Source organism: Podarcis filfolensis (assembly GCF_964270895.1).
Source record: "Podarcis filfolensis genome assembly, chromosome: 16".
NCBI lineage: Eukaryota > Metazoa > Chordata > Lepidosauria > Squamata > Lacertidae > Podarcis > Podarcis filfolensis.
The window spans coordinates 665720-683352 of NC_139620.1; the positions used below are offsets into that span (position 1 = coordinate 665720).

At 49.5% G+C, this 17633-nt stretch overlaps 2 protein-coding genes across 2 annotated transcripts in view; both read left to right on the top strand.

Annotated features, from left to right (window-relative positions):
* LOC310751719 (uncharacterized protein) overlaps nt 1–17633 on the top strand; it is a 950206-nt gene that overhangs the window by 241975 nt on the left and 690598 nt on the right. The gene's annotated exons all lie outside the window — the stretch shown is intronic.
* The window catches only part of LOC310751649 (sodium/potassium-transporting ATPase subunit alpha-2), a 46412-nt gene that overhangs the window by 12696 nt on the left and 16083 nt on the right, over nt 1–17633 (top strand). Inside the window, exons 4-12 of the mRNA XM_083591043.1 lie at nt 634–837; nt 4391–4504; nt 6726–6860; nt 8129–8246; nt 11260–11528; nt 12732–12930; nt 14229–14338; nt 15029–15163; nt 17309–17498. Coding sequence (XP_083447169.1) covers nt 634–837; nt 4391–4504; nt 6726–6860; nt 8129–8246; nt 11260–11528; nt 12732–12930; nt 14229–14338; nt 15029–15163; nt 17309–17498 — 1474 coding nt within the window. The remainder of the gene's footprint in view (nt 1–633; nt 838–4390; nt 4505–6725; nt 6861–8128; nt 8247–11259; nt 11529–12731; nt 12931–14228; nt 14339–15028; nt 15164–17308; nt 17499–17633) is intronic.

A 17633-nucleotide genomic window follows, 5' to 3' on the forward strand; every position in this document is an offset into this window, starting at 1 on the left:
TTACACCATCTTTTTTTTAACTTCCACCAACCACATCTGAAAAATTCCCAATCTATTCACTAAATATACATTTCTTACTTACACAATTACGTTTAAATGATAACTCATCTCTCTCTTCTTTCTCTACTTTGCAATGCTTCATAAATCTCTCCTTACAAAGCTTCCTGTAGTCCTACTGGGACAGTTTTCAACTTTAATAGGAATGGTAGGGTTTTGTCAGGGGACTGATTTGTAAATCTGGGGACTGCCTCCGGGAAACGGGGACGTTTGGTAACCCTAGTCTCCTCTGTGAAGTCTTATCCTCCGTAAAACACATGGATGCCCTAAAGAATCCTGGGAAATATACAGTAGTTTGCCCTCTCACTGAACTACAATTCCCAGGATTCTGGGGTGCAGGGAACTATTTGCTTTAAGTGTTTATGCAGTTGGTGCTTCTTGCTTGCTTGTAGAATGGAGACATTTTGTGTGTTTGGAGAAACCTCTGAATTTTGCACGGTTGGAAAGTCAACAGCTGCAGCCACTGGCCCCCGAGAAGTTGACTTCAAGGGAATGTGGCCCTTGGCCTCCCCCTGATTCCACCACACAGGTTAATATGCCCTCTCTTTTTTCTTTCTTTGTCTCCTTCCATGCCAGGGCCTGACCAACACGCGGGCAGCAGAGATCCTGGCCAAGGACGGCCCCAACGCCTTGACCCCTCCTCCAACCACCCCAGAGTGGGTCAAGTTCTGCCGCCAGCTCTTTGGGGGTTTTTCCATCCTGCTGTGGATCGGGGCCATTCTCTGCTTCCTGGCCTACAGCATCCAAGCGGCAATGGAGGATGAGCCGGCCAATGACAACGTAAGTCTCGGGGCTCAGACACAGGCACCCCCAAACTTGGCCCTCCAGCTGTTTGGGGACTACAACTCCCATCATCCCAGTGGTCAGGGATGATGGGAATTGTAGTTCCAAAACAGCAGGAGCGCCAGGTTTGGGGATGCCTGCCCCAAGAGGATAGGTTCCCAACCCAGGCTGGCAGCAGCTCTCCAGGGGTTCAGAGAAGGGACATTGCCAGCCCTCCTTGGAAAAGAGGATTCTAGTCCTCATGGTTCTGAGGTTGAAATAGGAATGTAGGAAGCTGCCTTAGATTGCATCAGATAATTGGTCCATAGAGATTAGTTCTGCCTACACTGACTGGCAGCAGCTCTCCGGGGTTTCAGGCAGGCGATGTTCACAGCAGCACCTAGATAATTATTAATTTATTTTGCAAATCTTATGCACCACTTGGTTTAAAAACAAAACAAAACTCAAAGCAGTTTTTTTAAAAAAACACACAGTAAAATTAGCAGTAAATAACAGTTAAAAGCAACTATTTAAAACATGCAAAAAAAAAAATAAGATCAACAATAAGCTAAAAAACCAGGTTAAAGCACATGTCAGCATCCCTACATATCTAGGCAGGCTTGCCTAACAAGAATGTTTTTAGCAGAAGCAGTACAGGAAAGGCGCATGGATAGTGTCAAGAGGCAGGGAGTTCCAAAGTCTGGGTGCTGCCATACTAAAAGAGTGATTTCTTATGAATGCAGAACTAGTGCAGATCAAAGCAGTTGCGTGAGCACATGTGAGCTAAGGCAATATTGCAAATTGCTCCCAAATTGTTAAGGGCTTTACATCCTATTAGTAACACCTTGAACTTTGCCCGGTATCACACATGTATCACGCAGGTCAGGATAAGGGCAGAGGAGGCCCCCCTCACAGGTCAGACCCCCATAGGGCTGGGGTAGCCAGTGGGGTGCCCTCCAGAAGGGGCTGGACTCCAACACCCCCACAAGTCAACATGGCCGTTGCCCAGGGAGGGGGAGGACGGAGTCGGGAGCCTTCTTCCTCCTCCTCCTCCTCCTCCTCCTCCTCCTCCTCCTCCTCCTCCTTCCTCTTCTTCTTCTTCTTCTTCTTCTTCTTCTTCTTCTTCTTCTTCTTCCCAACAAACTGCCTGATCTTGCAAGAAAAGTTGGGTGGGGCTTAGGAGGCGACTAACCTGTGGCCTCCCAGGTGTCGCTTGACTCCAGCTCCCATCCCCATCCCTGACCCCCTGGCCATGTGGGCTGGGGCTGGGGACCACCCCTGACTTCGAGGGACTCCACGTCTGGTTTTTAAGCAGAGCTCAGAGGCCCATTTGTTAGGGATTCTTTAGTTGTGATTCCTGCATATTGCGGGTTGGGCTGGATGACCTCTGAGGTCCCCTCCAACTCTACAATTCAATGATCATGCAGCTTAGCCTCAGAGATGTCTGGGATGGGACCCACAAGCTTCACATGAGTCCACAGTGTGATGCAGCAGCAAAAAAAAGCTAACACTATTCTAGGCTGCATCCACAGAAGTCTAATGTCCAGATTGTGTTACTTTTATTGTTGTTAGCTGCTCTGAGCCCGGCTTTGGCTGGGGAGGGCGGGATATAAATAAAATATTATTATTATTATTATTATTATCATCATCATCATCATCATCATCATCATCATCATCAAGGGAAGTAATAGTCCCCCTCTATTCTGCCTTGGTCAGACAAACACCTGGAATACAGTTCTGGGCATCACAGTTTAAGAAGGATGTTGACAAGTTGGAAGGTGTGCAGAGGAGGGAGACCAAGATGATGAAGGGGCTGGAAAAATAAGCCTTATGAGGAATGGTTGAAGGAGCTGGGCATGTTTAGCCTGGAAAAGAGGAGACAGGAGATAGGATAGCTTTGGGTCCCTTCCAACTCTCAGATTCCCTGACCCTCCACGCACAGAGCAGCTGCTCAGTCACCAAGCTTTGGTATTTCGCTCTGTGTGGACAGCAGGTCTCAGAAACGGACAAAGGCTGCGTTCGCTCGAGAATGTCCCTCCTGCCTTCTCAGCCAGGCAGAAGAGCGAGGGACGGGGGGTTTTGATGCAAGCAGCACCACGCGCCCAAAAGGTCTTGGTCTCCGTCCAGCACCTTGGGGTGGGGTTATCCCAGGACGGCCTGGTCACTTGTTGGGACACGCCAGAAGCCCCAGCCCACCTGCCACGGAGCAGGCGGGGAGGTTCATCCTGTCCCCAGAGCGGTATTTGCAGCCCTGCATGCCTCGCCCTGTGTAGGGTTACACTGTAAGACTTCCTGAACGGAAGGGGGGCCCAGGCAGGAGCCTCCAAAACAGAAGGCAGAGGATTTCGCGCTGGGCAAGAACGACCGTGCTGCTGGGCCCCACATTTTTTGTTGTTGTTGTTTAGTCGTTTAGTCATGTCCACCTCTTCGTGACCCCCTGGACCAGAGCAGGCCAGGCCCTCCTGTCTTCCACTGCCTCCCGCAGTTTGGTCAGACTCATGCTGGTAGCTTCGAGAACACTGTCCCACCATCTCGTCCTCTGTCGTCCCCTTCTCCTTGTGCCCTCCATCTTTCCCAACATCAGGGTCTTTTCCAGGGAGTCTTCTCTTCTCATGAGGTGGCCAAAGTCTTGGAGCCTCAGCTTCAGGATCCGTCCTTCCAGTGAGCACTCAGGGCTGATTTCCCTAAGAATGGAGAGGTTTGATCTTCTTGCAGTCCATGGGACTCTCAAGAGTCTCCTCCAGCACCAGAATTCAAAAGCATCAATTCTTCGGCGATCAGCCTTCTTTATGGTCCAACTCTCACTTCCATACATCACTGCTGGGAAAACCATAGCTGTAACTATAGGGACCTTTGTTGGCAAGGTGATGTCTCTGCTTTTTAAGATGCCATATAAACCTCAAATTAATAAATGAGCAGGCAGATGAGGAGAACCTTGCCTTCCACCTTGGGCTGAATCTGGCCATTGGCCCAGCTAGCTTCATATTTTCTACACCCACCAGCTGCAGCCGGTTTCTAGCTTTCCCTCAGGAATTATTATTATTATTATTATTATTATTATTATTATTATTATACACCCTTTTCCCAGACTGGGACTCAAGGCTTATGCAAATTAAAGCAGGCTTATACAAAAAGCTAAAAGTATTTTCAGAGCCACACATTTGTGAATGGGGAGCTCTTATCGCCAGCTTATTTCCTTTGAGAAAAATCCCCTTTTAAAAAGGAATAAAGGAAGGAAAAGGCTTCCTTCTTCCCTTCCTTCTGACAAAAAAATTCCCTCAGTGGCTTAAGTGAGACTCCCCTCAGAAGCCATTTTGGGGTCTGCTCTGTGGCAGATGGAAAAATACAGATAAAGGGGGCTTATTCCCTGAGGAATTCATTTATTTTATTCATTTCACGAAATTTATATATCTCTTGACTATATATATATATATATCACTTCAGTCACCTCCCATCCGTGAGAGAGAGATTTATGGAATTGTAAAATTGGAAGGGATCCCAAGGATCATCTAGTCTGTCCGTCATTTTTAGATTTTAGATTTCCACTGATATTTTCTTTCTTCCTTCCCAGCTGTACTTGGGGGTGGTGCTGGCGGCCGTCGTCATCGTCACCGGCTGCTTCTCCTACTACCAGGAGGCCAAGAGCTCCAAAATCATGGACTCTTTCAAGAACATGGTGCCCCAGGTAAGAAGGCCCCGCCACGCGTCTCATGCGTTTATTTTCATAGAACGGTGGAGTTGGATGGGATCCCCCAGGATCATCTAGTCCACCCTCCTGAAATCCTCTTAAAAAAGAATTCTCCTCCTCCCACAACGTGGGACCAGGACTGCAGAGGCTCCCCTTCTCGATTCACACACTTGAGCAGCTTGATAGCAAATATCACATCCATCCCCTCCTTGGCCCTCCAGCTGCCAAATTTCTTTTCATGCCTCCCTTTTTTCATGTCTAGATCTTGTATTTTGGTATTTTCAGCGAAAGGATGGTTTTGAAAATGGGTTGGAGACTAGAATAGGACCAGATCAATGGCTGCTAACATACAACGGGCATTCTCCACTGCCCTCTTGTGGCTGAGACAAGTTTTACGTATTTACTTTTAAAAATGTGTTTGTTTTTTAATTAAAATATTGAAGCAGTTTGCACACACACACACACACACACACAGAGAGAGAGAGAGAGAGAGAGAGAGAGAGAGAGAGAGAGAGAGAAATATGATTTCCTATTGAAAGACCAAACAAACGCTAGAACATTAGCAGTGGTGAAGCTTTTATCGGTGGTTGCAAGAACCAATGATCCCTATCTTTAAGTCTGAACAAAATGCTTGTTTAACCTGGAGGTAGGCTGTCTGAATTGTGCATTGCTTTGTGATGATTTGTTGTGTCTCTCGACTATAATAAAGATTGATTGATTGATTGATTGATTTTAGGGCAAGTAAATCCCTCTGGTCAAGGCTGCCTCTTTTGTGCCACCTTCACTTCTTTCCAGGGATTATTGGTTTGTAATGATCATAGAATCATAGAAATGTATAGTTGGAAGGGACCATGAGGGTCATCTAGTCCCACCCCCTGGAAGGCAATGTGGGAATCTTTCACCCAGCGTGGCGCTTGAACTCTCAACCCTGAAGTTAAGAGTCTCGTGCCCCACTGACAGAGCTAACCGTTGTTTTCATTTTATTTTGTGCTTTGTGTTCTCGTTTCGTATTTTTGTATTGTGAGCTGCCCTGTGATCTTTGTGTGAAGGCCAGCCTGCAAATTTAATAAATAATAATAAAAATAATAATTCAGCTTCTTTATTCTAAAGCATCCTGGTTTTGCCACCTGGAAGGGCAGAGAAAGTCTTCGCACGCTTCATGTTATTGCAGGAATTTATGTATAGGTTGGGGGGGGGTTTGCCCCTCCAGCAAATATCTTGCACATGCAGCCCACTACCAAAATCAGCACAATCACTTTTGTGACTTTTGTGATTTGTCCCCACAAAACACTTCATCACAGTTTCTTCCTATCTATTCAAAGGGCCTCTGCTGCACAATACCAAATGTAAGAATTCACTGATCAATGTGTCTCTGTACTGGCTCACTGGGGAAACTTCAGAAATTCATCTAGACATGTGAGCTCAGCTCCTCATCAGCCCCTCTGCCTGAGGGATAATCCCTGGCATCCTGATACCTGAGTGCCAGACAGGTAGCCATTCCAGAAATAACAAACCCAGATGGAGACAAAAGGGTGTGATTAACTTGGCTGGGAAAGAGGGAAATGTAAAGATCTCTTTTGTTACACTTGAGGGGTGTTTGGTAGAGGGCAAGGGGAACCATGGGGCAGGGTCCAGGATGCTCAGATTATGGCCACCAGACCTCCCCTTTCATGATGTAACCGTGATGTAGTTTGGGGGGGGGTGTAACATGGGGATTAGCAGCTAATAAAAGTTTGGGTTCTCTTTTGTTGGGGGCTTCCATCTTGTTGCACCTGGTGGCAGGTGGGAGTCCTGTCGCAACAGTCTTCAGTAAAGACCAAGCCTACTGGCTGCTCTGGTATTCCTGGCTGGTGCCCTTGTTTTTGGTCCAAGGGAGCCCTCAGATTTCTCCGTTAACAACCTTTTGTGCTTTAAAAAGGTGCTAACTTGGGGGTCAAGTACAGGATGGAGAGAGCACCTTGAATGGCATTCACCTACAGCCCTGGTTCCCGATGTGGGGCACACACCCCACAGGGGGGCAATTTGATTTTTAAAGGGCAGCAATTCGAGAATGAGTTATTCACAGTGAATGGCCCTTTAGGCTTCCTCCACGTGAACACGAGTTCACTTTTTGAATAATAAGAATTAAATGTCAGGATGTTAGAGATGCTTAGGTGGGGTGTGGCCACAAAAAGGCTGGGAACCACTGACCCACAGCATTCACATCTTGTGCCCACAGCAAGCCCTGGTGATCCGGGAAGGGGAGAAGAACCAGATCAATGCGGAGAACGTGGTGGTCGGGGACCTGGTGGAGGTGAAAGGAGGAGACCGGGTTCCTGCAGACCTGAGAATCATCTCCTCGCATGGCTGCAAGGTGAGGGCCGCCGAGAGGGAAACAGCACGAGGGAAGGCCCCCGGGGGGATAAAAATCCATGATTTAAAAAATAATAATTCAGATTTATTTTTTTTAATCAGATTTTTAAAATAAAATGCTTTTGGAAGAAAAATCTTTCTAGTTTTCTATTTAAGTTACATTATAGTTCAAAGGCTATTCATCAGGAAGTAAGGATTTGTTTTAAGTTTTTCATGTGTGCTAAAACTCAGTCTAAGGTTTATGTGTGTGTATACACACACACACACACACACACACACATACATATATATATATATACACACACACGCACACAGTGGAGACTCAGGTTGTGAACATGATCTGCGCAGGAGGCACGTTCGCAACCCAAAGCGGCACGTCCGCGCATGCGCAGGTTGCGATTCGGTGCTCATGTGCAAAGCGCCATTTAGCGTTTCTGCACATGTGCAACTGCCGAAACCCAGAAGTAACCCATCAGTTAACAAACATGGATACATATGCTATAATGTTATTGTTTTAGTTAAATAAATGGTTTGAATTGCTATTAAGGAACTGATTGGTTTTCTCCTTCCGATAAAGTGCAGCAGAAAAGTTGTTCAAATATAAACAGTTAACTTCTTAAACCTCACAATAGTTTAATAATTATCTGTCTATGCATTTCTAATAGTATAACCAAATCAGTAATTTTTGATATAACTGTAAAAACTACTCTGAAAATTTATTATTCCAAAAATGAAACCTTCCTCTGGTTGTAAATATTAAGATTATACCAGCAAAAATGAGTCTTTCTGTAAAAAAAGAAGATTTAAATCAAGTCTTACTGACTAGTGATTTAAATCATGATTTAAATTGATTTGATTTAAATCAAATCCACCCTGGAAGGCCCAGCAGTGAGCTGCAAAATATAGAATCATAGAACTGCAGAGTTGGAAGTGAGACTCACTTAGTTTCACTCCCTGCAAAACGCTGAAATGAATTAAATCATCAAGCCATCAATTCTAGCACGTGGTAGGGCCACGTAAATGATATAATTTGGCATCAGAATGATTGGTATTAGTAATTGTATTATAATTTGGCATTGTTATAATGAGGCTATTATTGGATTCTTGTAATTGAAAACAAATAAAAATTGTTATTATATATAAGAAGAAAATAAATGCATATGTTGCCTCTCATGGAAGGAGGAGCAAGATATAAAACCAGCCGATAAATATGTTCGGGAAAACACACAAAACCCCACATCGTGCAGCTTTCTCTGTTGTCTCGTGCAGGTGGATAACTCCTCCCTGACAGGCGAGTCGGAACCACAGACCCGTTCTCCGGAGTTCACCCACGAGAACCCGCTGGAGACCCGGAACATCTGCTTCTTCTCCACCAACTGCGTGGAAGGTGAAAGGGCAAGGGGGGATGGAGGGGGGCGAGGAAAAGCAGAGACCGGACCCACCTCACCCCCCGGGAAGGTCAGACCTGGGCATCATAATCTTTGCTGCCAGGCTGCAGGAATAGTTGCCTCCGCCGTCCCCGGCCATTCCCCATGAAACGCTGAATTGCACCCAGACCCTGCCCAGCTTATTCATTCATTAGTTCATCTATTCGTTTGCTAGTTTGTGTCAAAATTGATCCAATAGCAGAGTGGACACACACACACACACACACACACACACACACACACACATATATGCAAATCTAATGAAGAAATTTACATATATATGTATACACACACAAACACATACCGTATTTTTCACCCCATAAGACGCACCTGACCATAAGATGCACCTAATTTTTAGAGGAGGAAAACAAGAAAAAAAAAATTATGAACAAAACAGTGGGTGTATGATTTTTGTGGTTCATGCTGTGGCCACAGACATGTGATTTGACGGCGAGTTTGGGGCAGCCCAATGCAAAAATCCTGAGGATCCATGTGGATCCATGCTTTGTAACCACGTTTTTGTGCCATTGCGGCCCCACGAAACAGTGGGTGCGTGATTTTTTTGGTGCAGGCTGTAGCCATGGACATGCTATGTGATCTGATGGTGAATTTGGGGTGACCCAATGCAAAAATCCTGAGGATCCATGGGCTTTTACCTCCCGCCTCCCAGGCAGCCTCCTTTATCTCTAGCCTCCCTTATCTCCCTCCCCGATCGCTTGCCGATCAGCTGCTTCCTTTCAACACTCCCTTCCCTCTTGTTTGCCTTAGTGTCTTTTCCTTAGCTGGAGCAGTTTTTTGCTCCTCCTTTTCTTCTAATTTCTCTCCTTATTGCTTTAGTTTTCCTGTTTCCCCCCTTTGCAAGTTCGCTGTCTTTACCTCCTCCCTCCCAGGCAGCCTCCTTTATTGCTAGCATCCCTTATCTCGCTCCCTGATCTCTTGCGGATTAGCGGCTTTGTTTCAACACCCCCTTCCCTCTTTAAAAAAAAAAGAGCATGATCTGCTTTTCTCCCCTGGGCAATTCGGCTCCAGGGACCAAACATTTGCTCCATAAGACGCACAGACATTTCCCCTTACTTTTTAGGAAGGAAAAAGTGTGTCATATGGAGCGAAAAATACGTACATATCTATCTATCTATCTATCTGTCAGGGAATCAGGAGCAGGAGCACTGGGGAGAGAGGATTGGGAGAGCGAAGGGGAAGAATCCGAGGGCAGCGTAGGGGAGTATGACAGTGGCCCGAGAGATTCCATGAGCTTCTCCAGCGAATCAGAAGATTCCCAGAAGGGGGCGTCTATGGTCAGGGCAAGGGGGGTCCCAGGGGGGACGCACCAGAAACAAGGAGACAGAGGGGAACCCCAAAGCAGCAGTGGAGGATCGGGACCAGTTTCCCCACCAGAGCGTAGTGGGGGGGAGGAGTCACATGTGTCAGGAGCAGTGTCTCCTCCAGAGAGGGAGTCAGGGCTGACCACACCTCCAACGGAGGGGAGGTCAGTTGCAGCTAGCCCCCCCGAAGGGGGAAGCAGTGACAGCAGCAGTGGAATGGTCAGAAGGAAAGCTGCTGGCTGGGCGCGCGCGCCAAGTTCAAATGTGCAGGCGCGCGGAACAGCAGGAGACCCGGATGGGGAACCAGCTCCTAAAGCCCGCCGGAGGGAGGGAGAAGGCTCAGGGGAATCAGCGGGAGAAGAGGCTAGAAAGGGCAGAACCCCGGCGGGCAGGCGGACCCAGAGGAGGAAGGAGCAGCGGAGAAGGTGGAGCAAGGCTAGAATCTTAAATTGGTGTCAAGGGGGAGGAGACTCAGACGGAGCACCAGTGGTCTGACACTTTAGACGTGGGGCTGCACGCTGCGGCTCTGGAAGTGAAACTGAACTTCAATAAAGACTTTTATACTTAACAACGAAGCAGCGTTGGTCCTTTGTGAGCTGGGACCTAGGGTAGCTCTGACACTATCTATCTATCATCTATCTATCTATCATCTATCTATCTATCATCTATCTATCTATATGCAAATTTAGTGAAGAAAGGAGTGAAAGAGAAACAAAGGAGGGGAAGGAATAAAAAAGAGAAAGAGAAAGATCACCTCACATTTAAAATACAAGAACCATTGTTTCTGTGGTCTGAACATTCTTCCTTCCTGGCTGACATTCCCCCACAGGATTTAGGTAGCTTTCAAACCTGATTCTGACACGTAGCATCAGAATCTCAGGTTTACCTGAGCAACCCAGGAACCAGGCATGCCTGGAACATAGGAATATAAAGAGAGTCTGGCTTCAGGATCAGGCCATCTCGGCTGGCATCCTGTTCTCACAGTAGCAAAAAGCCCCAAAGAACCCAGGGATGCGGATAGACTGCCTCTGGAGCTGGAGGTTCCATAAAATCTTAGGAGTCCGGCTTCTGGATCAGGCCAAAGGGGGCCCAACTAGCCCAGGATCCTGTCCTGAGAAAAGGCCCCAAAGGGAGCCCTGCAAGCAGGATTCAAGCACAACAGAAGTGAAAGAGAAACAAAGTTTTTAGGGAAGGGAAGTTTTAGTGTTTAGGGAAGTTTTTAATGATTAATGTTTTGATGTATTTTTAATCTCTGTTGGAAGCCGCCCAGAGTGGCTGGGAAAACCCAGCCAGATGGGCAAGGTGCAAATAAATAATTATTATTATTATTATTATTATTATTACCTTCTTCCTTCTTGCGGTTTCCAGCAACTGGTATTCAGAAGCTTCACTGCCTCTGATGGTAGAGGCAGAGTATAGCTAGCCATCAATAGCCCCCTCCTCCTCCCTGAGTTTGTCCAATCCTCCTTTAAAGGATCCTGTGGCAGGGAGTTCCACAGTTTAACCACGTGCCGCGTGAAGGAGCCGTGGCGCCCGGATCCCAGGTTCACCTGAGGAACACAGGTGCCAGGGACACCCCAGGAACCAGCAACCTCTCCCCGATTTGGAGGGGGGAAATAAACCCCTTCCCTTTCCCTCCTGTCCTGCGCAGGCACTGCCCGGGGCATCGTCATCTCGACCGGGGACCGGACAGTGATGGGCCGCATTGCCTCCCTGGCGTCCGGCCTGGAGGTGGGCCGCACCCCCATCGCCATGGAGATCGAGCACTTCATCCGCATCATCACGGGGGTGGCCGTCTTCCTGGGCCTCTCCTTCTTCATCCTCTCCCTCATCCTGGGCTACACCTGGCTGGAGGGCGTCATCTTCCTCATTGGCATCATCGTGGCCAACGTCCCCGAAGGACTCCTGGCAACCGTCACGGTAGGCTCAGAGCCATAGCCGCCAACTTTCGGATTTGAAAATAAGGGATCAGCAGCCTCCCCTGTCCCGGAGACAGCATACAGGATATCTAACAGTCTGGGATAGCAGCGGGAAGTAGCGGGAAACAGTGCTGGAATAAGGGAATTCCCCGCAAAAAAAGGGAAGGTTGACAGCGATGCTCAGAACTAGGTTCTGTGGGGCGCTGTGGAAAATGAGGGCAACAATATGCAGTGGTACGTCGCAGTGGAGAAGCTCCGCTACCAGGGTGGAGGGCAGGCGGGTGCATGGCTGGCACCCCCAGAGGGTATGGCGCATGCCCCGGGGGCATGGTACGCCGCCTGCGAGGGCATGGCGCGCTGCCCGCAGGGGAGTGGAGCACATCCTGGGGGCGTGGTGCCCCATTTGTGGGGGCGTGGCACCTGGTGGGGTGTGCAGCGTGTGTCGGGGGGCCACCGCGATGGCACCCTACCAGAATAGTGGTGCCAGGCGCGGTCCGCTCCCTCTGCACCCCCGTTCCTCTGCCAGTGGTACCTCGGTTTATGAACTTATCTGTTCTGGAAGTCTGTTCTTAAACCAAAACCATTCTTCAATCGCGGTGCGCTTTCCCTAAGGAAGTCTCCCGCCGCCAGTGCCCTTCCACCATTCGGATTCCATTCTTGGACCGAGGTAAGGTTCACAAACCGGGACACTACAGTCATGCCTCATGTTACGTCCCGCGGCGACCTGGAAGTACCGGAAAGGGTTACTTCCGGGTTTCGCCGCTCACGCAGGCGTGCAAAATGACGTCACATGCATGCGCAGAAGCGGCGAATTGCAACCCGCGCATGCGCAGATGCACCGGTGTGGGTTGCATTCTTTTCATGTTGCAAACGGCCCTGCAGCATGGATCCCGTTCGCAGCCAGAGGTAGCACTGCACTTTTGTTTTGCGGAGTTTGTAAACCGAATCGTTCTTATACAGGACTGTTCTTAAACCGAGGTACCACTGTATCTGGAGGGGTGTAAAATGTTCCCCCAAACCTGCCCTAGAGGAATGTTCCCAGAATGGAGGCAGGATATTCTTCCAAAAACCAGTGGCTGGAGGGAAAAGGGCTTTGGTGCTCAGATCCCGCGTACGGGTTTCCCAAAAGGGGCATCCGGTTGGCCGCTGTGAAGACTCTCCCTTTTATCAATCCTTGCTTGACCCTCTCCCCGCCGCCCGGCAGGTGTGCTTGACCCTGACCGCCAAGCGCATGGCCCGCAAGAACTGCCTGGTGAAGAACCTGGAGGCCGTGGAGACGCTGGGCTCCACCTCCACCATCTGCTCCGACAAGACGGGCACCCTCACCCAGAACCGCATGACCGTGGCCCACATGTGGTTCGACAACCAGATCCACGAGGCAGACACCACCGAGGACCAGTCCGGTGAGCGGGGGGCAGGGGGGAGGGCACATGGGGGGAAAGAGCTGCTGTTGGGAAGCAGGGTGGGAGGGGAGTTGGTCTGGGGTGCCCCCGTGACCCCCCAGCTTTCAAATCAGGACTGAACCCCTTTCCCTCCAGAGTGTCTGGAGGTGGTTGGAGGATGGATGGCAGATTGAGGTTGAATCCTGACAAGACAGAAGTACTGTTTTGCAGGGATAGGGGGCGGGCGGGTGGGGGGGACTCCCTGGTCCTGAATGGGGTAACTGTGCCCCTGAAGGACCAGGTGCGCAGCCTGGGAGTCATTTTGGACTCACAGCTGTCCATGGAGGCACAGGTTAATTCTGTGTCCTGGGCGGCTGTCTACCAGCTCCATCTGGTACGCAGGATGAGACCCTCCCTGCCTGCAGACTGTCTCGCCAGAGTGGTGCATGCTCTTGTTATCTCCCTCTTGGACTACTGCAATGCGCTCTACGTGGGGCTACCTTTGAAGGTGACCCAGAAACTGCAATTAATCCAGAATGAGGCAGCCAGACTGGTGACTGGGAGCGGCCGCCGAGACCACATAACACCGGTCTTGAAAGACCTGCATTGGCTCCCAGTACGTTTCTGAGTGCAATTCAAAGTGTTGGTGCTGACCTTTAAAGCCCTAAACGGCCTCAACCCAGTAGACCTGAAGGAGCGTCTCCACCCCCATCGTTCTGCCCAGACACTGAGGTCCAGCTCCGAGGGCCTTCCGGCGGTTCCCTCATTGCGAGAAGCCAAGTTACAGGGAACCAGGCAGAGGGCCTTCTCGGTGGTGGCACCAACCCTGTGGAACTCCCTCCCATCAGATGTCAAAGAGAAAAACAACTACCAAACTTTTAGAAGACATCTGTTTAGGGAACTTTTAGAAGACAGCCTTGTTTAGGGAAGCTTTCAATGTTTGATGTATTACTGTATTTTAATATTTTGTTGGAAGCCTCCCCCAGTCTAAAACACAGCGTGTTCTCTCTCCCCCCCCCCCCGCAGGTTAACGTAAATATTTATGGGGCGAGATGCTGGCAACCAGGCAGCCCCATCCCGCGCTCCCACTTTGGGGCATAGCAGTCAAGGTTTCCCTTTTATAAAGGGAAATTCCCTTATTCCGAATAGGATTCCTTGCAAGAAAAATGAAAAGTTGGCAGCTATGCTTTGGGGACTAATTGTTACCGCCTGTCTGAGGCCCCAGTGGTACCTGCTCACAGTATCAGCTCCCCCCCTCCCCGCCATACTCCGCTCTTCAAATAACTCTGACCCCCCACCCCCTGGTTCTCTCCCCCCAGGAGCCACGTTTGACAAGCGTTCACCCACGTGGACGGCCCTGGCCCGGATCGCCGGCCTCTGCAACCGGGCCGTCTTCAGAGCAGGGCAGGACAAGGTCCCCATCTCTAAGGTACAGGGGGGGCAGCAGAGGGAGGTCGGATTCAGCCTCCAGAAAACCTGGGAAGAACTCGGTAGCCCCCACAAGCTTTAACCGATTGTTAAACCACCCTGGGAATTGTAGCTTTGGGGTCTCATCTTCCGTTCCAAGTTGGCGGCGCGTTCATACGCTGCGGCTCTGAGCTCCGTGTAATCTCACTGCATACAAGTTGTACACGTGATAATAAAGTATTTCAGTTTCAATTTATTTCAATTTCCTAATGGCTCTCTGCACCCTGAATGAACTACAGTTCCCAGAGATTCTTTGAAGAAAGCCATGACTGGCTAAAGTGGTATCATAGCGCTTTAAATGTGAATGTGGCCCTATAGTTCCCAGAGTTTCCTGGGAAGAAGGGTTGGCTGTTGGGCCACTCTGGGAATTATAGCGCTGGGAGGTGGAATGGGGGGAGTTTCTTAATGACTCTCTGCACCCTGAACAAGCTACAGTTCCCGGGATTCTTTGGAGGAAGCCATAAACTGTTTAAAGTGGGGTGGTAGCTCTTTATGTGAGTGGTGCAGATGGGGCTAAGACCCCACTGACCCCTTACTCACCCTCTTTTTTCAAATTGCCCCCCTGCATGTGGAGCCAAAAGAGGACATTTCCGTCCAGTGTGGAGGGCAGTAGACTTCCTCCCCTGACCCCCTTCCTTCCTTCCTTTGCCAGAGGGACACGGCTGGGGACGCCTCAGAATCCGCCCTCCTGAAATGCATCGAGCTCTCCTGTGGGTCCGTCAAGAAGATGCGCGACAGGAACCCCAAAGTGACGGAGATTCCCTTCAACTCCACCAACAAATACCAGGTTGGGTGTGTGTGGCAGTGGTGGTGCAGTGGTTAGAGCATGGGTAGACAAACTAAGGCCCGGGGGCCTGATCCAGCCCAATCGCCTTCTAAATCCAGCCCGCAGGCGGTCTGGGAATCAGCGTATTTTTACATGAGTAGAATGTGTCCTTTTATTTAAAATTCATCTCTGGGTTATTTGTGGGGCACAGGAATTCATTCATTTTTTCCCCCAAAATAGTCTGGCCCCCCACAAGATCAGAGGGACAGTGGACCGGCCCCCTGCTGAATAAGTTTGCTGGATTAGAGTGTTAGGCTAGGACTTGGGGGAGATGAGGGTTCGAATCCCCCGTGGCCATAAAGCTCACTGCTTTGTGACCTGGGGGGCAGCCCCCGCCTCTCTCAGCCTAACCTACCTCACACTGGACACATGGGGGTGGGGGGGGCTGTCACAGTCTCTGTATCCTTGGGGCTACAGGTGGTTTTCACAGTTTCCCTATTTTATTGCCTCTGCCCCTGTTATTATACTGCTGGGTATTGGCTTTTTTAAAAATTAGGAAAACCCTTAAGCCGCTGCAGGGACCTTTGGACTGAACAGCATTTTAAAAAATGAAGTTTGTAAGTTACTAAAGCAAGTCTTTGCTTTGCCTTGGAGCTCAGAGGGGTCAGGCCCCAAAGGCAGAGACTAGGAAAAGCTCCATGAAACAAGATCAGAATAATGACGCCCCTTTTTCAAACTGGGATTTCTCCCGTTAATTCCAAATCTGTTCATTCAACCCAGTGCTATGAGTGAAGTGGCTGTGAGGGTCCGCTAGAGGGGGCCAGAGCTCAGCTTAATGGCAGAGGGGGGGTCAGGGCCAACAAGAAAGACCCCCCCCCCCGCAATCTTCAGTTCACACATGCATTTTCGTCTCCTGGATTCAGCCTGAGAGGAAGAGCTGAGGCAGCATTCCTTGCACAGCTACCGCCGCCTCTGAAGCCAGGAGGAAGCCGGGGTCTCCTCCCTGGGCTTTTAAGAGCCACTGAGAGCTGTGTTTTCACTCTGGGAAAACTCTGTGCTCAAAGGAAGTCAGACTATCCTCCCCCAGGGCAGGGCCTTCTCAGTGGTGGCTCCGACCTGGTGGAGTGCTCTGTCCCAGGAGACCAGGGCCCTGCAGGATTTAACCTCCTTCTGCCAGGCCTGTAAGACAGAGCTATTCTGCCTGGCTTTCCATTTGAAGTTAGCCTGATCTTTTATTCCCCTTCCTTCCCTCCCCCTCCCCTTTTATGAAGATCACCCACTCTGGGATCCCACAGCTAATTCTCCCCTGGTCTCCTCGCTGGCCCAAGTGGGACTCATTTAGCCAGCTAGCCCTGGCAATCATCTAATGTTTATTAGATGGACTTTCCCCCTAAATTGATTTTTGAATCCTGAATTTATTGTTATTCGCGTTTTATACTGTATTTTATGCTGTTTTTTGTTGCATCAATTAAGTGTTTTAAATTTGTTGTTGGCCGCCCTGAGCCCAGTTTTCTGAACCCAGAAGGGCGGGGTATAAATAAAAAATTATTATTATTTATTTAAATGCTGAAGTGCAGCAGGAGCACAGGCACATATTTCATGGCAGGGACAAAGGGCATAAAAAAAACAAAACAAAGGGCGTCACGGACGCCGTCCAAGAGGAGCTCTGCTGGTTGTCCCCTGTGTGACAGAGGAGTGTTGCTGCTCCCACGCAGAGGGGCGGCAGACACCCTCTTGCTTTTGACTTTCAGGCATCTCCCAAGTGCCTTTTTTGGCCAACAGGCCTGTCTGAGCCTCTCTCTTTTGGACCACTCATTTTACCGATTGTTTTGTACTGTTTTTAACTCTGCACAGCGCCCTAATATTTCAGTACAGCCATACCTCGGGTTACAGATGCTCAGGTTGCGTGTTTTCGGGATACAGATGCGCCGAAACCCGGAAGTACCGGAATGGGTTACTTCCGGGTTTCGGCGCTCGCACATGCGCAGAAGCGCTGAATCACATTCGCAAGCCGAGCGTCCACTGTATATAAACAATGGCATAGAAATCCTTTTACAAATAAAAGTTTTATTCAGGAACCCCAACTAAGGAATCCCTGGCATTTGGCCACCCAAGAGCCCCTTTGGCTTCAGAATAGACCTCCACTCAGATATCTCTCTTCCTCAGCTCTCCATCCATGAGCTGGAAGACAAGCCCAACGGCTACGTCCTGGTGATGAAGGGAGCCCCTGAGAGGATCCTCGACCGCTGCTCCAACATCCTCTTGCAAGGCCAGGAGGTGCCTCTTGACGAGGAGATGCGAGACGCCTTCCAGAACGCCTACCTTGAGCTGGGGGGGCTGGGCGAGAGAGTGCTGGGTGAGCAGGCCTGGGAGGTGGGGAAAGGGGGGGAGGTTCGGAGTGAGTGTGCCCCAGAGAGGCAAAGAAAGCACATGATGAATGCATGTGGGTCTCTCAAATGGAGTGTGATGACTATTGTGAGAGTTTAGAAAC